Source organism: Rhinoraja longicauda, chromosome 13 (genome assembly GCF_053455715.1).
Source record: "Rhinoraja longicauda isolate Sanriku21f chromosome 13, sRhiLon1.1, whole genome shotgun sequence".
Classification (NCBI taxonomy): Eukaryota; Metazoa; Chordata; class Chondrichthyes; order Rajiformes; family Arhynchobatidae; genus Rhinoraja; species Rhinoraja longicauda.
In genome coordinates this window covers 35,520,868-35,545,715 of record NC_135965.1, presented here as the reverse complement: position 1 = coordinate 35,545,715, position 24,848 = coordinate 35,520,868, and the positions used below count along the sequence as shown (strand labels likewise).

General features: G+C 42.1%; 1 protein-coding gene across 6 annotated transcripts in view; it reads right to left on the bottom strand.

Annotated features, from left to right (window-relative positions):
• Nucleotides 1-24,848, bottom strand: part of ppp2r3a (protein phosphatase 2, regulatory subunit B'', alpha) — a 265,190-nt gene that overhangs the window by 58,762 nt on the left and 181,580 nt on the right. Inside the window, exon 1 of one of the 6 annotated variants that reach the window (XM_078410771.1) lies at nucleotides 10,584-10,939. The exons of the other annotated variants lie outside the window; for them this stretch is intronic. Coding sequence (XP_078266897.1) covers nucleotides 10,584-10,715 — 132 coding nt within the window. The 5' untranslated portion in view covers nucleotides 10,716-10,939. Of the gene's footprint in view, nucleotides 1-10,583; nucleotides 10,940-24,848 lie in introns of those variants that run through there. 6 annotated transcript variants of the gene reach the window in all.

The window sequence follows — 24,848 nt, the reverse complement described above, 5'->3', positions numbered from 1 at the left end:
TTTCTCATGTTGACAAACAGATAAAAGCAGGGCAGGGCAGGGCTGAAGTAAATAACTGCTTGTTCTGTTGCTGGTGAATATTATTCTTTAAGATGTTTCAGGACCTAACAAATTGGACTTCTACACAATCAGGCACCCAGAACTAAGTAAGCCTGTTTGTAAAAGGTTGCATTTAATAAAGTTACATTTTTAACAAACTGCACATTCAAACTGTTTGTCTGTTTGAAGCAGATTAGATAATAATTGAATGCAGTATCTCCAACTCTGATGCTATTGCCTATGGAGTTTTCACACTCTCCCTGTCACTGTGTGAGTTGGTCCAGGTACTCCTGATGGCAACCTATGCCAAAGATGTGCAGTTTGTAAGCTAGTTGGCCTCTGTAAATTGCCTGTTGTGTATAGGTAAGTGCACCGGCAGTGGTAGAATAAAAAAGAATTAGTGTAAATGGGTGCTTGATGATCGATGTGGACTGGGTGGGCCAAAGGGCCTGTTTATGACTCTGTGACAAATAATCTGGTCGTTCTTTTCTCCTAAAACGGTAACATCACATCTGCTCTGTGTGGAACTGTCAGCTGTGGCAACATTCTCCTCTCTTAGTCAAAGCTGCCAGGTTCAAGTCTCATTCCAGAGACTCAAGCACATGGAGTACAGTGGCACAGCTGGTAGAGGTGCTGCCTCTCAGTGCCAGAGACCTGGTTTCAATCCGATCAACTGGAATTTGCCCTTTCTCCCTGTGTCCGTGGGTTTCAGTTTCCTCCCCCCCACATCCCAACAACATCTGGTTTGGTGATTTAATTGACCGCTATAAATTGCATTGGTGTGTGGGTAAATATTAGGGGGCTCAGTGGTGCAGTTGGTGGAGATGCAACCTCACATTGCCTGAGACCCAGGTTCGGTCCAGACCTCAGGAACTGTCTATGTGGAGTTTGCATGTTCTCACTGTGACCTTGTGGGTTTCCTCTGAATGCTCCATTTTCTCCCACATCCCAAAGACAAACAGGTTTATAGGTTAATTGGCCTCTGTAACTTGCCCCTAGGGTGTTGGGAATGGATGCGAAAGTGGGATAACATAGAGCTAGTGTGAACGAGTGATCAATGATCGGCATAGACTCAGCTGTTTCCATGCTGTATCTCAAATCTAAGTAGATATTTGGGTGTATTTAGATATTTTGCTGAGTTAGCCAAGGCACAAAGGGTGAAGGTGCCCAACTAGATCTGGGCTTTTACTTTCACAGTTTAAGAATAAGGGGTAGGCCATTTAGAATGGAGATGAGGAAAAACATTTTCACTCAGAGAGTTGTGAAGCTGGTGAACTCTCTGCCTCAGAAGGCAGTGGAGGCCAATTCCCTGGATGACTTTCAAGAGAGAGTTAGATGGAGCTCTTAATGATAGCGGAGTCAAGGGACATGGGGAGAAGGCAGGAACGGGGTACTGATTGTGGATGATCAGCCATGATTACGGTGAATGGTGTTGCTGGCTCGAAGGGCCGAATGGCCTACTCCTGCACCTATTGTCTAATGTCTATAAATCAATCCAATTAATTGGTAACACATCTACCACTCTAAACATTAATTCCCTCCACCATCAAGATATAGTGAATGGTGTGCAAAAAGTGCATTGCACAGTATCTACAAAAAGTGCATTGCACATTATTTATTTGGGCCATTCTGGAAAGAACTTCCAAACCTGTGACCCCGACCACCACGAGCAAGAGCAACAGGTGCACGGTTCCCCTTTAAGTCATATTTTACACCGGTACTGATGACATTGTCAGTATGAGATCGTACAGGGGTGTGATTAAATTTTTGGGGTGTGGGACCATTTCTGGGAGAGGTCAGGGGTTTGAATTGCATCCTAACAGAGCTCAGGCCAATGTCTTTTTGGAAAGCTGGTAAGTGATAAATTTAAATAATTGTGGCAATGTATGGGTGTTAAAAAGATGAACAAAGTTATAAAGGGAGTGAGACAGATGAATATCACCGGAAGAAGTCAAACGTTTTTAGACTTAACCAAAGCAAGTGCAAGTACACGAAGGTCTAAGATGGACTTACAGTACATTTTGTAAGTACAGGAATTGATTGAGCAGATGAGTGCATACTCCTGTAACTATATCAAGAGAGTCAAGAGAATGTTTTAGTTGTCATTTGTACCAACAATGGAAAGATGAAATTCTTATTTCAAGCAGTTTAACACATAGTTAAAAATAATAATCAAAAATTGAATAAATGAATGAGCACAATGCTAATGACCTGCAGGTGCAGTTGATCGGGGGGGGGGGGGGGGGGGGGGGTAGCAGAGATTAAGCTCAAAACAAAAGGCAGCAATGAGTTCTAAGTATTTTTAACATGAGGTATTCACAAAGGAAAGGCAGAGAGACAGCATTGATTAAAGAGAATACCATTCTGCTGGAGAGAGAGGATATCTTGGAATGCTCAAGGACAGAACAGAGGTTCAATTATACTTCCGCGATCTTTCTGTAGACTTCTAATTTTGGTTAAGTTATGGAAGAGCAAATGTGCAGAGAAACATAAGAGATGAGCAAGGTGATAAAAGAGACTTCTGCTACGCAAAGCCTGGGATAGCAAGACAAAAGTGGTAAGAAGGGGAAGGGTTCCTGATGTATATTGAAGAGATATACCTCAGTGGGAACAGTGGACGAGAAACAATGTTCATGGACAGAACTGACAAGTCAATTGTGATAAATATGGATTGATTAGATAAGTACAGTATTGTCAAATATTGTTTAAAATATTAAATATATATTTTTAATATTGTTTTAATATATAGTAAATTATGCCTATCTACCTCGATAATGGGTTTTTTAGGATTGAAGAGCGATTTGCTGTTGAAGAGGTTTACATGGACTTTCAGAAGGTACTTGGTAAGATGCCAAGTAATAGGCATGCCGTCAAGATCATAAGCTATGGAATAAATGAGTATAAAAATTGATGAAATAATAAGAATCCGACAATAGTAATTGAAACATGTTTTTCAGACAAAGAAAAGTGTACAGTGGTTACTGCCTTATTAATATGTAACAAAAATGTGAATTTGGATATATAAAACACAATTTACAGATTTGCAGGTGACATTAAGCTGGAGATTTAATGATAGTAATCTACTTCAAAGAGAAATATAAAACTTGTGAGGACAGATTCAATTGCAGTTGTAAAAAACGACCTGGATGCATGTCTAAATGAAAATAACACGATAATATCACAATAACATTATGAAAATAATAAGAATAGGAAGAGGGTGAGGAACTGGGCCTAGCTGGATTAGATTTTTTAAAAAGATTTTTTTAGATTTAGAGATACAGCGCGGAAACAGGCCCTTCGGCCCACCGAGTCCGCACCACCCAGCGATCCCCGCACATTAACACTATCCTACACACACTAGGGCCAATTTTTACATTTACCACAGTCAATTAACCTACACACCTGTATGTCTTTGGAGTGTGGGAGGAAACCGAAGATCTCGGAGAAAACCCACGCAGGTCACGGGGAGAACGTACAAACTCCGTACAGACGGCGCCCGTAGTCAGGATTGAACCTGAGTCTCCGGCGCTGCATTCGCTGTAAGGCAGCAACTCTACCGCTGCGCCACCGTGCCGCAATTGTTTGTGCACGGAGAGATATGGACTTGACTGATCAAATGGCCTCTTTCCATGTTGTTGTTACATTTCTGAGAATAACGATAACTGAAGATTGTATCCATTACAACACTGATGCATCAGTCCTTCGTTACAGTCAACAAAGTAAGTTTGGAGCACAGTAGCATCCACAAATATGTTACTTAGTTAATTTTAAGCTGTGCATCTTCTCTCTATTTTTCTACCATTAAATGTAAGTAAATTCAAACAACACTCCCACCCCACTCCGCACCTTTCCTCCACTCTAGTCGTTTAACCAGTTGCCCGATTCACCATGTTGTTTTCCTCATGAGATCGCACTTTGTCCAGCCAACAATAGGGCACCTCCCTGCCTGAGGTCATTTGTTGCTGGCCCTGATTGATCCAGGTCTTCAGGGATCTGCCCTAGATTCAGGGACAGTTTCTTCCCAGCTGTTATCAGGCTACTGAATCATTCTACCACAACCACAGAGCAGTGCTGAACTACTATCTACCCCTTTGATGTCCCTTGGACTATCCTTTGCTGGCTTCACCTTGCACTAAACATTATTCCTTTATCATGTATCTATACTGTAAATGGATTGATTGTAATCATGTATTGTCTTTCTACTGACTGGTTAGCACGCAACAAAAAGCTTTTCACTGTACCTCGGTACATGTGACAATAAACTAAACTGAACTTTCCTCGCCTCCAGCTCATCACCCCTCCATCTCCCCCCCTTCCCCTTCTTTCAGTCTGATCGTCACAGAGACACCACGACATGTGTGCCTCAAGTCACGGCGCCCCTTTGCCATGCAAGCCCACGAGCTGCTCTGTACAACGCCGGTTGACACCTCCAAGGCCACCTGGGTCTGGACGAGATGGAGAGACCAGTGGAAGTCAGCGGAACCATCTAGGTTACACTGCTACATTGGTGAACCCATGGACGTCCCTGGCCAGGACCTGCCCCGAAAGCAGTGGATAACCCTCAATCGATTGAGGACAGGCGTCGGACGCTATGGTGTAGCGATGAAGAGGTGGGGTCTCGTGGACAGTGCCTCCTGCGAGTGTGGGGACCCAACACAGACAGTGGAACACATAGTCACCAATTGCCCCAAATACCGGCCACCGAATGGTGAACGAGGTCTGATTGACCTGGACGGACACGTTCGCCTGGCTCGCCTCAACGGAGCTGCAGGTCTAAAAGACATATGACAGAAGAAGTCTGAAGGAGGGTGACCTATCCTTTTCCTCCGCAGATGCTGCCTAACGTGTTCAGTTACTCCAGCACTTTGTGTCTATCTTCAGTTTCTCCATTCTCTGCACATCATTAATGAAGAAACACAAAGAGCATGTAGGATTCACACTCGTACCCTGACAATCAAGAAGGCAGAAAGCAAACACAGTATTTTATCCTTTTGTTAAATGGTTTTCGCAGAGATATTAGGGAAGCCCTGTGGAGCACAATAACTGTATGAGATTTTTGGAAGAGGTCCACTCAGGGTTAACAATACAATACAATACAATACAATATATCTTTATTGCCATTGTACAGGGGTACAACGAGATTGGGAATGCGACTTCCATACGATGCAATAAATTAATTAGCTAATCAGTATAAATTTATACAACCCAATGAAACAAAATTAGAAACCGTTTTAAAACAGAATAAAGTACAAGTAGGTCTGTGCCGGTTCACTGTGCGATGCGACCATCCGGCTCAGCTGGACCGGTTCATAGCAGCTATGGCCCTGGGGATGAAGCTGTTCCTGAGTCTGGAGGTGCGGGCGTAGAAGGCCTTGTAGCGTCTGCCAGATTACTTACCCTTACTAAGCACTGGTGTCTCTATGATTAGTGCAAGAACAGCAAATGCTGCTTTTAGCTTTCCCAACAGCTTTTTGGAACTGGAGAGTTTCGTGGATGAAATTGGATCACAAAGTGTCACATTCTTGACTTATTTGTGATTCAAATTCTATGAAGATAAAATGCAATTAAAATCATGGACGTTCTGCATGGATGGGAATGAACAATTTCCCTCCTGGATTCTTGATGCAGTGTTGCAGGGTTGCGATGAATATCCAGAGATAGACACAAAATGCTGGAGTAACACAGCAGATCAGGCAGCATCTCTGGAGAAAATGGATAGGTGACTTTTCAAGGGTTCAAGGTACAAGGTCAGTTTATTGTCACATGTACCAATTAAGGTACAGTGAAATTGAAATTACCATACAGCCATACTAAATAAATAAATAAATAATTTTTAAAAAGCGACAAGGCACACAACCACATAAGAGTTAACATAAACATCCACTACAGCGGATTCCCCACGTTCTTCACTGTGATGGAAGGCAATAAAGTCCAATCTCCTTCCTCTTTTATTCTCCCATGGTCGGGCAGTCGAACCATCCGCATTCGGGGTGATCGAAGCTCCCGTAGCCAGCGGTCGAAGCCCCCGAGTCGGGGCGATCGAAACCCCCGCGTCCCATCAGGGTGATCGAAGCCCCCACATCTGGGCGATTGAAGCTCCCGCATCGGGGCAGTCGAAGCTCCTGAGGCTTGGTTCCTGAAGTCGGTCTCTAACCAGAGACTGCGAGCTCTGCGATGTTAAAGACCGCGGGCTCCCGCGGTTGGAGCCCCAAAGTCGACCGCCGACAGGGATTGCGAGATCCATGATGTTAAGTCCCGCAGGCTCCCGCGGTGGAGCTCCTTGAAGTCGATCTCTAGCAAAGGCTGACAACTCCTCGATGTCAACCCGCAGTGCGGACGGAGATACAATATGGAGAAAGATCTTCGTCGAAGAGATTAGAAAATGTATCCCTCAACTCACACCCCCACATAAAACAAGCCAAAGAACACTAAAAACATACATTTAACATGTCTTCGGTGCATTCCCTCAAAGGCAAGTATATTATTTTTTAGGGAAGAGACCAAAACTGTGTGCACAGTATTCTAGGAATCATCAAGGCCCCACATAATTGCATAAGACATTTTTCTTCTGCACTCAAATCTTCTCTTAATAAAGGCACACATATTATTTGCCATCCAACTGCTTGCTCCACTGTGTGTGTGTATGTGCATGTTTTTTTTAGAGGGATATAGAATGAAGGAACTGTATTTTTAAACATGAGAGAGTGCCAGTCTGAGTGTGTGTGTTTTAGAGACACAGAGAGTGCAGGAACTGTGTGTTTTCCAACACTCGGCAGCATGGTGGGACAGCGGTGGCATTGCTGCCTCACAGCACCAGAAACCCGGGTTCGATCCTGACTACGGCCAGTGTCTGTTTGGAGTTTGTACGTTCTCCCCGTGACCTGCGTGGGTTTTCCCCGGGTGCTCCGGTTTCCTCCCACACTCCTAAGACATACAGGTTTGTAGGTTAATTTGGCTTTGGTAAAAATGATAAATTGTCCCTAATGTGTAATATAGAGCTAGTGTATGGGTGATCAATGGTCGGCATGGACTCGGTGGGCTGAAAGGCCTGTATCCACGCTGTATCTCTCAACTAAACTAAATTAAATAATCTGTGTGTGTGTGTGTGTGTGTGTGTACATGTATGTGTGCGAGTACAAGAGCCTGTTGTCATGCCTTGGTCAATGTATTACCAGCGAACATTCATGATAAGTGGGTGGGTAGGAGACAATGAGTGCCAAACCAATTAGTTTAATTATGACAGTAAAGAACCAGCAATTAGATACCCTTATGTTGAAGATGCATATTGTCTGACACTTCTATGGTGTGAATATTATTTGGTCCTTAACAGCACATGCCTGAATGTTGTCCACATCTAGACTCATTAACTGCAGATGACCTTTGCTGTGATTTGCAACAACTGGATGTCATAAAACTCACTGGGTAAAGCTGCACCATTTGAAATGTTTTATCACTGAGGATCACATATTGCAATAATTGAAGAATTGCATCTGAGTTATTTCAAACTTCATGCTTCAAATTTCAAACATCCTACGTTATTTTATACTGTTGTTGCTAATTAATGAATAAAATGCAATTGATTTATATTTCAAGTAATGTTATGGAAAATGAAATATAAATTTCCCTTTGTGAATACCACAACTGCCAGAAACAGAATCAAGTAGTTCAGATGATTCATTAAATATTTTCATCCTAATCCAATTTAGGAATTCTGTTTGCTGTTTTGAGGTAAGATCTATGGAGAAATTCAGATCTAAGTTTAGTCAAAACATGGATCTGCTTTATGCTACCATAAAACTGTCACAACAGTACAAACTGTTTGGATATTAGCAATTACATTGAGCATTAAGGCACGTGACAAACAAAGTCTATTTCACCTTTAAAGAACCATGAATATTATCGCTGTCGATCTCCAATTACAGATGAAGAACTTTGTCTGTCAACTTCCTGGGGTCACAATTGACCAGCGATCTGCTTCTTTATATTTACATAATCTAAACCCATCAAGATTCTCGGCCTGAAATGTCACCTATTACTTTTCTCCAGAGATGCTGTTTGATCTGCTGAGTTACTCCAGCATTTTGTGTCTCTCTGGGATTTTGTACATCTCTTTCAACCATCTCTGCTCCAATCTAACCCATCCTTATAACTGAAATCCCTCATCCTCCACAAAATGCTGGTGAACTGACACTAAATAAATGTTGCAAATAATGTTATCATTATTGTAGTATCATAGAGTCATGGAGTGATACTGTATGGAAACAGGCCCTTTGGCCCAACTTGCCCACACCGGCCAACATGTCCCAGCTACACTAGTCCCACCTGCCTGTGCTTGGTCCATATCCCTCCAAACCTGTCCTATCCATGTACCTGTCTAACTGTTTCTTAAATGATGGGATAGTCCCAGCCTCAACTACCTCCTCTGGCAGCTTGTGCATACACCTACCACCCTCTGTGTGAAAAAAATACCCCTCGGATTCCTATTAAATCTTTTCCCCTTCACCTATGTCCTCTGGTCCTCGATTCCCCTACTCTGGGCAAGAGACTGTGCATCTCCCCGATCTATTCCTCTCATGATTTTGTACACCTCTATAAGATCACCCCTCATCCTCCTGCGCTCCAAGGAATAGAGATCCAGCCTACTCAACCTCTCCCTATAGCTCACACCCTCTAGTCCTGGCAACATCCTCGTAAATCTTTTCTGAACCCTTTTAAGCTTGACAATATCTTTCCTATGAAGATGTTTGCGAGCTGTAAGCATAATTGAAAGTTTCTGATCCATGGCAATCCAAAATTAAGTAAGCTTTAATCAAACCATTTAAACTCAAAACAATGAAAGGATGATTTAACAATTAATGTCAGTTACATCTAAGTTTGAATTGGTTGAGAATTATTCCACATTGAGAATAAATGGGTGTCATTATTACTTTATTTTTGTTTCTGGTAGAGCTTTGAGCAATTGAGTTCTTTAAACAGTAATTTTTAACTCCCGTTATAATATTTGGAACCTGGCTGATTAATAAAAAACAAGTTGAGATTTGAAATGTTTTCTGGAGCCGCAACAGCCTGATGTTCCATATTTGCCGCACTTGACTGGAAGATGAAAGATAAAGGTCCATTTGTTGTTAGATAAGTCACTTCTCATTTGTATCAGAATCCAGTAGAATTGAAATGTTGGTTAATTGAAATAGTGCCTTCATTTCCAAGAACATTGTGCCTGGTGAAAAGTTCACGTTGGACCTTAACATTAACGTTAACATTTTCATATATTAACATGGTAAAATTCTGACCAGGAATGGATTTAGAATGGATTTGGCTTTTTTTAAATGATTTTGTTTCTGTGGTTTGCATATTCCAAATGTCACCTGTTCCATAAGTTAAACCACAATTCTTACTCAAGTTATGAATGAAGAGTTCTTCTGCAAGCTGGTACTTCCATTTAGGTTTGTTTAGTTTTGAGTTACAGCATGGAAACAGGCCCTTTGGCCCATTGAGTCCAGGCCGACCTTTGATCACTCTTTCACACTAGTTCTATGTTATCCCACTTTCTCACCTACTCTCTACACATGAGGGGCAATTTACAGAGGCCAATGAACCTACAAACCCACATGATTTTGGGACGTGCAAGGAATTCGGAGCACCTGGAGGAAACCCACACATCACAGGAGAGAACATACAAACTTTACGTATACATCGTCCAAGGTCAGGATTGAACCAGGTCAACAGTTGAGCAAACAGTGGGAAAATGAAACTGCATATTAGACAATGGTCTACTTTTGCATACTATGACCGAGCAATACAAAAGGCAGGAAAATAGAGGACTGATATCCTATTAATAGTCAATAATATAATAAGCAGATGTAGAATGGTGGATGATGCACAGACAGCTGGAACTAACGAACTGCTGTTCCTCATCTGTTAGGAAGAATAGTTTGTAAGAAGGGTAAATATTTCACAGGAAATTTTCTCATGCAAGTAACTAACTATTTCTCTAAGTTTTCTTTGAATTACACTTTCCATAAAGAAAATTAGTTTCTTTCTTTGTGATTGACAGCATTGTTTTTATTTTGCCTAATTCTGGCTCCTCTAAGAATAAGGTCTTTAAATGCGTCAACTGTGAATAAAGGAACATAGACAAAACCTTGAGTATTCCAAATGGTATTAACTCAATCAAATCTGCATGGAAAAGGCTGCATACCCCTTGGAAGGAAAACACTGAGTCCAACCCCCTCCCTCTACACACAACCTAAATGATGTCTATATATGGTTAAGGTTAAAACTAGAAAAATAACTGCAAACTACTTTATAAAGGTAACACTCAAAATGCACAATTTCCAACTCTCTTTCTCTTCTCAGCCTCTTTTCAAAAGGATGAATCTGTCTTGGCGTTTTCAACCAGATCCTGCAGGTCTATTTATAAACTTGTTGGTACAAATACGAATAGCAGTCTTTAAAGGCATTCATACACTGACAACATCTAGCAGAGACGGCACTGCAGAACCGGAATAGAACCGAAAGTCAAAGCATTGAGAATTGTTTCAAACCTGTGCTTGCTGGAAAGATTTCAACCTCTTCTTGAATCGTGATGGCAAAACAAAATCACAGCCTCGGACGAGGAAAGCAAACTCCCCTCGTAAGTCAGGGTCCCTTCGCAGAGACGATTCCTTGATCATCATCTTGCTTGGCAATGCTCCTGGTGTGTTGGTGTGTGCGTATTGGTGAGTGTGCGTGTATGTCTGTGTGTGCCTGTGTCCTTTCGAAACGCAGTAAATGTGGACTGAAAAGCCCTCAGGGTTCCTGTTTACAGACAAAAGTGAGATTTGCCTCCTTGAAAGACCGCTCTCCTGCCTTTATTTCCACAAACTGACAACGTCCAAGCATTGTATCTCACCACCGAGGTCAGAGTCCAGTCCTGACATTCAAACCATCTAGCACTCCAGACCACGTTTCTTGGAGCTCGATCGCTGTGTTGTATGCAGAAACATGACCTGCAATAAAATGTCTCTCAGAGGGCTTGGCCACAATTAATCTGTCCAGGACTGTGGATATGAGTGCATGGTGGGATAGGAAGAACCCTTTACCAGAAGAGCTAAAGTTAGCACTTGCTATAGAAGACCCGAAAATAATCTAGCCTGCTATGACACTGTTTACTCTAATAGCTTCTTAAATTAAACTGCGAGGCATGCACTTCAATAAATCACATGGATTTTTACAGAAAGCAGCTCAACACAAAAAAAAAATCACAGCTCCAGAAGTCATGTGGAACTTATCACAAAGAAATTACAGACAAACACTTCTTCAAAAAAGTAAGTTAAGAAAAATTGTGGTAATTGTTATTTTACAGATATTGATCTGTTCAGGTGAGCTTATTGCTTTCAAAACTTTTTCTTTTACCGACAATTGATTCCCTGAGGGAGCATGAGGTTCAATATCTCACCCTTTCTTCCCCTCTCTCTCTCTACTGCTCCATTGCACCCCCCAGCCCAATGTATAAATAACATCCAAACTTGCTGTTGGCACAGTGTCATGACATTTCAGTTCCACTTCATTCCCTAATTACTCCACCAATCAGCAGCAGCTGCTTGGAGAATATCAAACACATCAGGACTCCGAAGGAGCAATGTGTTCAGCCTCAGCTATGTCCTTCCTTTCCCTTCGGGCCTCTGTGAACAGCTTTGTTAAGTGGACAACCACAACACATTTGTTATCAGGTTCTGGAGAGGTTCACATATAGACCAGGTAAATTAATTTGCAAACATTTAACTCAACTAGTTGTGGTGACAAAGAACTCTGAGAATAAAAAATGTTCAGTTTCTACAATAAGTGACAAGTTACATTGTCTGTTGTAATGCCACTGCATTGTTGAAAGTACACACCTGGATATTATCCAGACTACATTCAATAGGTACTTATTGAACTTGACTTACTCAACCATGCTTTCCCATAAACTATTCTGGAATCCATTTGTCCTGTGGTTCATTTTCAATTTGATGGTCTAAAATTCAGTGTTTCAATTAGCTTATCAGAATTATTTATTTAACTGTTTAGATTTAGATTTAGAGATACAGCGCGGAAACAGGCCCTTCGGCCCACCGAGTCCGCGCCGCCCAGCGATCCCCGCACATTAACATTATCCTACACACGCTAGTGCCAATTTTTACATATTACCCAGTCAATTAACCTACATACCTGTACGTCTTTGGAGTGTGGGAGGAAACGGAAGATCTCGGAGAAAACCCACGCAAGTCACGGGGAGAACATACAAACTCCGTACAGACGGCGCCCGTAGTCAGGATCGAACCTGAGTCTCGGGCGCTGCATTCGCTGTAAGGCAGCAACTCTACCGCTGCGCCACCGTGCTTCATCGGGCTTCAGATTAAAACCGCTGCTCTTGGCTGAATTTGACATGAACTCAATTCAGAATCAAAGCTTCAGGATATGCTATGCTGAAGTAATGTACCCAAACCTCACTAACACTCCCACAGAATAGGAAACGCTGGAATGCCTCTGGAGTCAGAACAAGATTATTTGTTACACAAACTATCCTCAGGATGGACTTTGGTCTTGCTGACTTGTGGTAGTACAGGGAAGACCTACTTCCCCCACCCCCTCGTACACTTATACTTATCAACTACACTGTGTAGCTACAATGTAAATTTAGCAGTGTGGTACCAGTGACCAGAGCTTTCAATGATGTGAGGGGTGACTGCAAAGCTCGGTGCTTTCTTCGAGTAGAATAAATGTAGCGCAAATTTATTGGAGGTGTTCAAAATCGCAGAGTGCTTTGGTGGCGTAAATGTGTTTAGTTTAGTTTAGATTAGAGATACAGCAAGGAAACAGGTCCTTCGGCCCACCCAGAGTCCGCACCAACCAGCGATCACCCACCACACTGGCACTATCCTACGCACACTAGGGACAATTTACACTTTTACCAAAGCCAATTAATCTACAAACCTGTAGGTTTTTGGAGTGTGGGAGGAAACCAGAATACCCGTAGAAAACCCACTCGTTCGCAGGGAGATTATACAAACTCTGTACAGACAGCACCCGTAATCAGGATCGAACCTGGATCTCTGGCGCTGTAAGGCAACAGCTCTAAATCTGTGCCACCATGCTGCCATGAGGAAAAGTGCTTTTTGCTGCCAGCTAGGTTGGTCACCAGAAGGCATACATTTAAGGTAAATGAGGGAAGCATCAGAGGGTGGATGAAGATAAATACATTATCACACAATAGACAATAGGTGCAGGAGGAGGCCATTCGGCCCTTCGAGCCAGCACCGCCATTCAAAGTGATCATGGCTGATCATTCTCAATCAGTACCCCGTTCCTGCCTTCTCCCCATACCCCCTGACTCCACTATCCTTAAGAGCTCTATCCAGCTCTCTCTTGAATGCATTCAGAGAATTGGCCTCCACTGCCTTCTGCGGGCAGAGAATTCCACAGATTCACAACTCTCTGACTGAAAAAGTTTTTCCTCATCTCAGTTCTAAATGGCCTACCCCTTATTCTTATACTGTGGCCCCTTGTTCTGGACTCCCCCAACATTGGGAACATGTTTCCTGCCTCTAATGTGTCCAACCCCTTAATAATTTTATACGTTTCAATAAGATCTCCTCTCATCCTTCTAAATTCCAGTGTATACAAGCCTAGTTGCTCCAGTCTTTCAACATATGATAGTCCCGCCATTCCGGGAATTAACCTAGTAAACCTACGCTGCACGCCCTCAATAGCAAGAATATCCTTCCTCAAATTTGGAGACCAAAATTGCACACAATATTCCAGGTGCGGTCTCACTAGGGCCCTGTACAACTGCAGAAGAACCTCTTTGCTCCTATACTCAACTCCTCTTGTTATGAAGGCCAACATTCCATTGGCTTTCTTCACTGCCTGCTGTACCTGCATGCTTCCTTTCAGTGACTGATGCACTAGGACACCCAGATCTCGTTGTACATCCCCTGTTCCTAACTTGACACCATTCAGATAATACTCTGCCTTCCTATTCTTACCACCAAAATGGATAACCTCACACTTATCCACATTAAACTGCATCTGCCATGCATCCCCCCACTCACACAACCTGTCCAAGTCACCCTGCAACCTCATAGCATCTTCCTCACAGTTCACACTGCCACCCAGCTTTGTATCATCTGCAAATTTGCTAATGGTTTGCACACGCGTTGTCACAATTTGTACCACAACACCAAAAAAAGCCATGAAAACAGATTCAACTTTAATTTTCAAAATGGAATTGGATAGACATTTTATAAGAAAAAATAAAATCCAGGGCACAGAGAAAGATAAGGATGTGTATTTAATTGGATGACAATTTTTCAGCTGACGGCTTAATAGGCCTTCTCTTTTATATGATTCTGGGTAAACTCCAGCTCTTTTTACTTGCAGCAGTCATGTTAAAGTCCGGTGATGCACTTCCAGCTCACGAGTTTCACTTTTGAAGGTGTCACTTACCAACGCCATTGGTTTATGTCACCAAATAGTCAATCAGACCTTTGCAGGTGTACAGTAGAGAGCATACTGACCGGTTGCATCACGACCTAGGTCAGTAATTTGAATGCCCAAGAATGAAGGAAACTGCCGAAAATGGTGGGCATTGCCTGGTCCATCATGGGTATTGACGTCCCCACTGTCAAAGGGATCTACAAGAAGCACTGCCTCAAAAAAGGCAGTGAATATCATCGAAGACCCACACTACCCTGCCATGATTTCATGTCGTTGCTACCATCGGGAAGAAGGTACAGGAGCAAGAACCGTGAACTCCAGGCTAAAGAACAGCTTCTTTCCATCAACCATCAGGATCTTGAACACACTACACAACCCTAACCACAACCCTACTTCAGCAACGATCTACTATGGACTATTTTGATTGCACCAAGTACTTTGGTTTACTCTGTTATGGTTGATTACCTAGTATTGCTGATAATTTTATTATTGATTACAATACAATAATTTTTTAATCAGTTGTCTTATTGCGTTAATATGCTTGTAAAGCTACAGCAAGTAATGCTCTTTTCCTATGGCAATTAAACACTCTTGCCTTGGCCCTTGACTATACGGAAGTTGCAATGGCAGGAAGGTGTGGGTGTGATTGTGTGTTTTTCAAAATGGCAGCAGAGATGACCAGAGCAGCTAATACAGCATATATTGAATCCCAGTTAGATAAATAGTGGAATAGAAGTTATCCTAAACTATATTAGATACCAGCTGGATTACATGAAGGGTTTAAATAAGGTATACATATAATTCCACGAAAATTTCACCAGTATGAGGATCCATAAGTTCATGTTTTAGGAGCAGAAGAGGGCCATTCGGCCCATCAAGTTTACTCCGCCATTCAATCGTGGCTGATCTATCTTTCCCTCTCAACCCCACTCTCCTGCCTTTGCCCCATAATCCCTGACACCCTTACTAATCAAAAATCTGTCAATCTCCACCTTAAAAATGTCCATCGACTTGGCCTCCACAGCTATCTGTGGCATTTTGAGGATAGTTGGTATTTACATGCTGTATGGCTCTATGACTCCAACCAGCATTGCTGAGAACGCTGAAGAGATTTGATGCGGGTGACTAATACTCGAAAATGAAAGAGGAACTTTCCAAATGGCTGAACGTCTAATAGCCATTTGACATAGATGGAAGGCGAATGGCAAGAGAACCAGAGATTGTATATTTCTATTTATTTACAGCTTGTGATTATCGCTAGGTAGCCAACATTTAGTGCCTACCTCTGATTGCCTTTGAGAAGCCAGTGCTGAGCAGCTTCTTGAACCTGCTGGTGAAGCCTATGTTGCATTTGTGGACATCTGCGTTTGCTACATCAGGGCCAAACTACTCTGCATCTGACATTAAGCAGTAATTTTGGGGAAAGACTTCAGTCTGAACTTGCAGCTGGAAATTGTTCAAAAGCAATGTTTTTTTTTAAAATGCCTGGAAATGCTTATTCATGTAGAAGCAAATGTTGAAACAATGCAGCCGAGAGGAACAAGTCCTTTCAGGAACAAGGAGCCAGCCTTTAGCTTCCATTCAAAGCTGTTTCTGTGTCAGAGGCATGCACCATTTACAAAGAACGTTTTGCATCGTAATAAGCAGTGATGTTATTCGTGCTTTGCGTTCTAATTGACACGGTTACTGCAACCTTCATGTATAAAATGCTTTTAGGAGGTTTAATTCACAAGTAACATTGTTCATGCACAGAACCCCCAATCACAGTAAAATTTGACCATATGGTACATAAAAACAGTATGCTATGTGATAAGAGTTTCATAGCTAAGTATTTTTTAATTAGTAATTAAGTACAGATGCAAGGAAATTGAACAAAAGCACTAAAAGTTTGAATTCCTGGTGGTAAAAGCTTTCTTTTATGGGCTAGAATCATACAGGAGTACTAAACCTCAATGGTTTCAGGGAAACAGCCTTTTATGGATGAGCTACAGATGACTGGTGTAATATCTGGTACTTCTCTGCTTTACATCACCTGTTGAAGATGCACAATTTATTGTAACAAATATTAATTTCTGGACCCTCCAGTTCGGTTGCAATAAATCATAATTCAGGGTGGTAATAATTCATTGACAGATTCGACCAGTTACTTGTATGCTTATATGACACTGGTAATGAAAACAGCCTATTGATTCTTCTAACAGATGAGAAAGCAGAGCAGGCTCTATCCAGTTTCACCTCTGCCATCTTGGTAATCACAAATTAAAAGAATAATGGGGCTGTCAATTGATCATATGGATAACCAATAAACTGTGAAAAGTTTTCTGATATTAGTTATGACCATTATAGACATGGCACAAAGATACAATATGAATTGAGGAGATGATGAGGAAAAGCTTCAAAAGGTTATATTTTGTGCTTCATCTTTTAGACTTTAGAGTTTAGGCTATAGAGATACAGTGCGGAAAAGGCTCTTCGACCCACCATGTCCGTGCTGACCAATGAACCCCATACACAAGCACTATCCTACACACTAGGGGCAATTTACAATTTTACCGGAGCCAAGTAACCTCCAAACCTGTACGTCTTTGGAGTGTGGGAGGGAACCGGAACACCCGGAGAAAACCCATGTGGTCACAGGGAGAACGTACAAACTCTGAACAGATAGCACTTGTAGTCAAGATCAAACCTGTGTCTCTGGCACTGTAAGGCAGCAACTCTACCGCTGTGCCACTGTGCAACCCTTCTTCTTCTTCACCTTGAGCTTTTTTAAATATCAATTTCTTTAAATCGTTTCATCAGATTAAATGTTTTGATTCGACTAAGTTTGGTACATGGTGCTTGCAGAGAAAGAAATACATTACATGATTTGGCTGTAAAATGAGTTTTAGACTGAGCCAGTTCAAGTAAAACCCTAGCAACAGGTATAATAAAATCCAGCATGCTTGTGGAGTCAGTGTAACATTTCCACAGCACAGATTGCCATCTTAAAGTCAACCAAATGACCTATGTACCTAGCATCTGTTTCTCATATTATGTGGAAAGGCCAAAGACCTGTCCAATGCTGATGGGCGGTTCACTTGGATATTATATAACTTAGCATGTTTTTCAATACTAACGTGAGCATCCACATTTTTGGGGGAATTTTTTGATCAATTCTAACATAAATGTAAAAGATTTTCATTCATGATGAGTGAATTTATTTCAATTTGCATAATAACGACCCTCTAGAATTTCTAATTTCATGGATAATTAATGCACCCCCACTCCCTTGGTTATAAATACCAAGAGCACTTCTAACAGCTGTTAGTTAAACAGTGCGGTCTGATGCATGTTGCCTTCCCTGCATACATTACTGAGCAAATTCTACAACTCAGGAGGGGAAACACCATGCACTTCTAAAGGCCGGGGATAAGATTCTTCTAAAATCCCACAAACAAACCCCAATATGAATAACCCATCCTCAGCTTCAGATTTTATCAACTTTAAAATCAATTTTACTATCATGACCACATTAGGTTAGTAATGTGGTCATGCTGGTAACATTTTGTTAACTGTTGGAGAAATGGAGGGGTTTTTTAATCAGTCGTGTTTAAAAATCATTAGATGACAGCTGTTGTGTTTATACTTCAAGCAAAGGTTGCACGTTACAAATCAACAGGCGCGATTTGCTCTGCCAGCCATACTTGACCTAGGAAGTATTTAAGGAAGTTGAATGCGGCCAGCAGGCAGAGTTGACCTCTGAAGGGAGGCGCAGAACTTCCTTCAGCGAAGTGACAAGGACATGCACTTTCAACACAGCAGGCTGTTGATTGTCGCTGAAAGGAAAATGTCTTCTCTATCTACTAATGAACTTAAAAGAAGAATGTCAGTACTCCCAAGACTTTGTCATGCGTCACATTTTTGTAGAACTTGTTTACAGCCTCCTTCTGCCAGCAACACTTATGGGTCATTTTGACAGCTCAGTGTGTGTGTGGAGACACTTGCATGCACCTTTTATACTTTTGATTTTTCCACCAAAGTGAATCACATTACATTTTTTCACATAGTATTCCTTTTGCTTGATTTCCCCTATTCACATAGCCTGACAATATCTTCATCAAGCCCCTCAGTTTTCTTCCTTCTTCCTAGTAGGAGTACATTTGCTATCTTCTCATCTGTGGAAGCAGTTGTGGAATCTGTAGCTTAACAACCAGAACATTCATCACTTCCATAGCTATCTATTTCAAAGTCTTGGGATATGGAATATTAGGTCCTAGGAATTTATTGGCTTTCATTCCATTAATTCTCCAATACGACTTTACAAAAAAAAATATTGCTAATTTTCCTCCACTCTTTGTGTCTTTTCCACTATTTCTAGGTAGCTCTCTATGTCTTCTTCGAATTTAATGGATAATTAATGCACTCCCACCCCCTTGGTTATAAATGCCAAGAGTGTTGAGAGGCAAGGTTGAGGGAAGCATTTCCAAACCTGAGGATCAAGGCAACTTAATGTACATCCCCATGGAGTGGTGATAGTGGAGTCTACTAAACAGGTCAGAACTAGAGGGAAATAGTTCCCTCAGAGGTGTAGCATGTGTGGACAATAACTGGCCACATCAACTCTAAACTCCTTAAATTTCCATCAACTAATTATTACTTCAGGTCACTGCTGCAAAATATGTTCTCCAGCTGCTTTCTCATCACGTTAGAGATCAAACATGGCTATTGAAACGGGATCATATCAGGTAGGGCAAGATAATTTTATGCAAGAACATTAAAAAAAAATTATGCTGAACATTATTCAAAATATTTTTCCATCAGAACTTAAGACATTTAATTAACATAACTGAATTTGTTAATATTGAAAATAATTTTGCAATCAGGAGCAGAAATTGTCCTTGGGTTCCCAAAATGAGCAATCATAAATCATAAATCTACTATTTCGCTTAACCAATGAAAACTAAAAATCACTTGTTGGCCTGGGAGTGAGCGTGATTTGCGAAGTATACAAAAACATTCTAATGATTTATTAATGGCCAAGATCAATGTCACTTCTGTCGGCTTACTTTCCGTTTACAAGGTCATCTCAACAGTACCAAGTTCCTTAATTGATATCTTTAGGAAACCTCTATAAACTCTCAGAATCAAATTTAAGCACTTACTAATATTAAGTGATGCTTTATATAAATTATTATGTGTGTATGTTGGCCTGCTGCGGACTTGCTGTATCAGAGCAGGAAATAGGAGCCACTGATATTAAAGTGTGGACCGGGCACCACCGTGACCTCTGTACACATTTACTAAGCTCACTGAGTAATGAGTTTTGACAGAACAATTCTCAAATCTGAAGGATTCACTTAGTGGCCTTTTTGGGTATTGCTGACACCTCACTCCTCTTTCTTGATCGCTCTGCATCCATCACAGGGAACAGACTGTAGACTGACATCAACTACAGACTCCCACAGTTATCTGGACTACACTTCATTTACCCTGCCTCATGCAAAGATGCTATCCCCCACTCTCAATTTCTATGTATCCGTCGCATCTGGTGCAAAGATGAGACTTTCTTTTTCAGGACTTCCGAGATGTCCTCTTTGGTCATAGTCATACGGTGTGGAATCAGGCCCTTTGGCCCAACCTGCCCACACCGACCAACATGTCCCATCTACACTAGTCCCACTTGCCTGCATTTGGCCAATCTCCCTCCAACCCTGTCCAATCCATGTACCTGTCTAATTGCTTCGTAAACGTTGCGATAGTTCCTGGCTCAACAACTTTCTTTAGTAAATTTGTTTCCCCCTCTGCTGTATAGCATAGGTGGATCCCTCACCTGCAACTCCCTCTGTGTCCCGTAGTTTTGCTCTCGTTCTCCCTCCTCCCAGACAGAAAGAGGATACAGTTCCCCTGTTCCTAACCTTTCACTTTGCATTTAAAGAACACAGGAACTGCAACCATTACACATACCTTTCTAGCACAGACACAAAAGTAAAGGTGACCCTATCATGGCTGAGAGATCAATGCAAGGATATTGTCAGGTTCGAAGAAGAGTCACATTAACTTCCCAAAGGTGGCACGGTGGCGCAGCGGTAGAGTTGCTGCCTTACAGCGAATGCAGTGCCGGAGATTCAGGTTCGATCCTGACTAAGGGTGCTGTACTGTACGGAGTTTGTACGTTGTCCCCGTGACCTGCGTGGGTTTTCTCCGAGATCTTCGGTTTCCTCCCACACTCCAAAGGCGTACAGGTTTGTAGGTTAATTGGCTGGGCAAATGTAAAAAATTGTCCCTAGTGGGTTTAAGATAGTGTTAATGTGTGGGGATCACTGGGCGGCGCGGACCAGGTGGGCCGAAGGGCCTGTTTCTGCGCTGTATCTCTAAATCTAAATCTAAAAATCTAAAATCTAAAAAAAGCATTAAGCCTGAAATTGGAAGCAGGTAAGAATTCAGCAGAAAAGGGAATGAATAAGAGAACACGAATAACACATGATGGTGTAGATGGTAAACTTGCATGGAACATAAAAGCATATTGTGAAAGCTTCTGCAAGTGCTTAAGTGGAAAAGATTTGTGAAGACAAATGTAAGCCCCTTATCGTCAGATGGATAATGAGAAGTAAAGAAATTGCAGAGCAATAAAACAAATACGTTGGTTCTGTCATTACAAAAGAGCACACAGATATCTTCCCCGGAATGCTAGGGAACCAAAGGAGGAATAAAAGGAAAGAAGTACTTTAAAAAAATTGTTGAAAGCCGATAAATCCCCCGGGCCTGATAATCCACATCACAGGCATTCCAGAGTATTAAAAGGGGTTGCTATGGAAATAGTGAGTATATTCGTTTTAATATTGAAATTTCTATAAATTATGGAACAGTTCCTGAAGTTTTAATACTTAAAAAGGGAGCAATGAGAAAATATGGGCCCACAGACTGTAAAATGCTGGAATCTTTACTGAAGGATTTTGACAGGACACTTGGAGACAATCTTTGGAGAAACAAAGCACCTCAATATTGTGTGCTCACACCGCTGCTGTACACTCCACACACATGATGGTGTGGATTGACTCTGATCCAACACCATCTTTAAATTTACTGATGATAACACCATTGTTGGATGGACATTGGGTAATGATGAGTCAGAGTACAGAAGGGAGATTGATAATCTGAGTGAATGGTGCCAGAAGAACAATCTTGCTCTTAACATGAGCAAGACCAAGGAGATGATTGTTGACTTCAGGATGGGAAAGCTGAAGATCCGTGAATCTATCTTCATTGATGGGATGGCAATGGAGTGAGTCAATAATTTTAAGTTCCTGGCCATGCATATTTCTGAAGATCTTTCCTGAGCCCAGCACATTGACACAATCACAAAGAGAGCTCTTCAACATCTGAGAAGATTGAGGAGATTCGGCATGTTGCTGAATACACTATCGAACAGGTGTAGGGTAGAGAACTTGCTGACTGGTTGCATCACGGCCTGGTTTGGTAACTCGAATGCCCAGGAATGAAGGAGGCTGCAGAAAGTCATGGACATTGCCCAGTCCATCACAGCGATTGATCTCCCCACCATTGGAGGAATCTACAGGAAGCGGTGAATCAAAAAGGCAGCAAATATCATCAAAACCCATACACCTTGGCCACACTCTCATGTCGCTCCTCCCACCATGAAGAAGTTACAGGAGCCTGAGAACCAGGACCTCCGGGTTCAAGAACAGCTTCTTTCCATCAACCATCCTAATCGTGATCCACACTGCACAACCCTAACCATTGCCCAACGTCAGCAATAATCTATTATGGACTTTGGTTTGTTTGCACTACATACTTTGGTTTGCACAATTATGGTCTGGTTAGCTAGTATTACTGATAATTTATTTTATTTTTGATTATTATATATTTATTTGTTGTGTTATTACATTAATGGGCTTGTTAAGCTGCAGCAAGTAAACATTTCATTGTTCCATTCCCGGTGCACATGACAATTAAACCCCTTGACTCTCTTGACTCTTCAACGAGTAGTCTGGGGAGAGCGCAGGGTAATGTTATTGATATACAGGATCAGCCCCGATCATAATGAAAGTAGAACAGCTTTGCAGGCCCAAACAACCTCTGCCAGTTCTCGACCCGAAACGTCACCTATTCCTTTTCTCCAGAGATGCTGCCTGGCCCGCTGAGTTACTCCAGCCTTTTGTGTCGGTCTTAGATTCTGGGTTTCGACGAAGGAAGATTTTTGATGAAGAATTTATATGCACTGATGTTATTCAAACTACCACCACTGGATGGAGACACAGATTTAGTTTGCAGCAATCTTTGTCCTGGTTTTGAACACAAAGGTCAATATACCTACCTGCCAATCCTTTATGCCCAAGGTGTAGACAAGAGCTTTCAGACCCTCAAGAAAGATTTACAACCCTTGAATAATTTGACTATGAGTTGAAAAGCGAAGTTCAAATGTTAACACTGATGCAAACTCATTGTGTAAAATAGATGGTTGAAAAAGTATGGCATTGAATGGATTTGTTTCTTAACTGAGAAATCGATAACATTATTGTTTCTAACTATAATATAATGAGAGATAACATTACCAACATCGTTAACATTACAAAACTGCAATATGGCTTGTTTAGTGAATGAAAACATTAAACAAGATTAATTGCTAACTAAGAAAATGAACTAATTGCATTAATCACCTTGCCAACCAACAGTAGGAGACTAATGTTTTAGAAGTGTGCCAAAGGAAAAGGAAATTGCCTGAGATGGAGGGGGAGAGTGAAGGGGGACTGTGAAGATTGAGATAGAGAGTAGGGTTAGAGAATGGGAAGGGGTGGTGTGGCTGAAAGAGGGGTGCAGGCAGGGGTTGGATTGTTAGGGAGGAAGTGTCTTCGGGTATGGGGGCAAATGAAAGCTGCATACTTCTATATAAGAGGTCACCATTCCAAGGAAAAGAGTCCCAGCCTCTCCAGCCCTAGAGTCCTGGGATCATCCATTTTTTCCCCCCTTAGCAGCTCCATCAAAAAAGAGGTTTACACAGGGGCAGAAAATAAATTAAAGGCCAGGGATATTTTGGGAGCTGTTGTCTACTGTTGAGCTGTTAGTGACAGAATGAGAATAAACTGGGAAGTAATCAGTCTATGTGAAATCCAGAGCCTGGAAATATGAATATTAATTTTAATATTAGGTATTGGGGGATGAAGGCTGGAGAGGGTTGAGAAGGCTGGGAAGATCAGGAATGTGTGGTGACTGGGACATTAGAATGCTGCAGGGGTTACACGTGGGCTTGGGGGTAATAGGGAATTGTGTGCAAGGCTAAGAAAACGGCAGCACGGTAGCACAGCGGTAGAGTTGCTGCTTTACAGCGAATGCAGCGCCGGAGACTCAGGTTCGATCCTGACTACGGGTGCTGCACTGTAAGGAGTTTGTACGTTCTCCCCGTGACCTGCGTGGGTTTTCTCCGAGATCTTCGGTTTCCTCCCACACTCCAAAGACGTACAGGTATGTAGGTTAATTGGCTGGGTAAATGTAAAAATTGTCCCTAGTGGGTGTAGGATAGTGTTAATGTACGGGGATCGCTGGGCGGCACGGACTTGGTGGGCCGAAAAGGCCTGTTTCCGGCTGTATATATATGATATGATATGATATGATAAAAGGGTTGGTTGGGGTAGGAGGTGGAGATGGGGTTACAGGGGAGTGTGTGGACAGTGGTCGAGGCTGGCATGGTGGTGGAGTGTGTGCTAGGCTGGCAATGGAAGGGGATTGTGGTAATGGATGGAGTCATTGTGTGGCGACTGGAGTATGTAGGAGGGTTGCATCTAGGGATGGGAGTGGGATCTGGGGGTTTGGAGAGGTGGGTTGATGGGAGGACTTTGGGTTTGGATTGGCTGAGGAGCAATGTGTGGCAATGGAAGGTGGGGAGTTGACTGGGGGGGGATTGATGGGGTTGGGTCATGGCAATGGTTGGCCTCAGGAAGGGGCAAGAGTGAGAGTGTAGGCTACACACCAGGAGTAAGATTTTTATTCATGACTGCAAAGACTACAAAACTTTACACAAATCGGCAAGACAAGGCTGGCGGGAATATCACTCTCATATGAAGGTGTCACAACAATTTATCTGTGTTCTGTGACAAAACTCACTGATGGATTTGTGATAACAGTCCACAGTCTCACATAACCTCTGTGAGAGGCAGTGCAGAGTCCTCTGACCACCTCAATGACATCCCTCCTTGCCACCCCAGCTGGCAATTTAATGATAAATTGTTGGCATTTTCTGCAGCAGTTTGGGGTTAATCCTTCCCATATATATTCCGTGTAAAATCCCAAAAGCTGCTAAAGAAACAAGAACACAATTCCATTCTCCTCCTTCGAAGACCAGGGACTAAGCTGCCGGG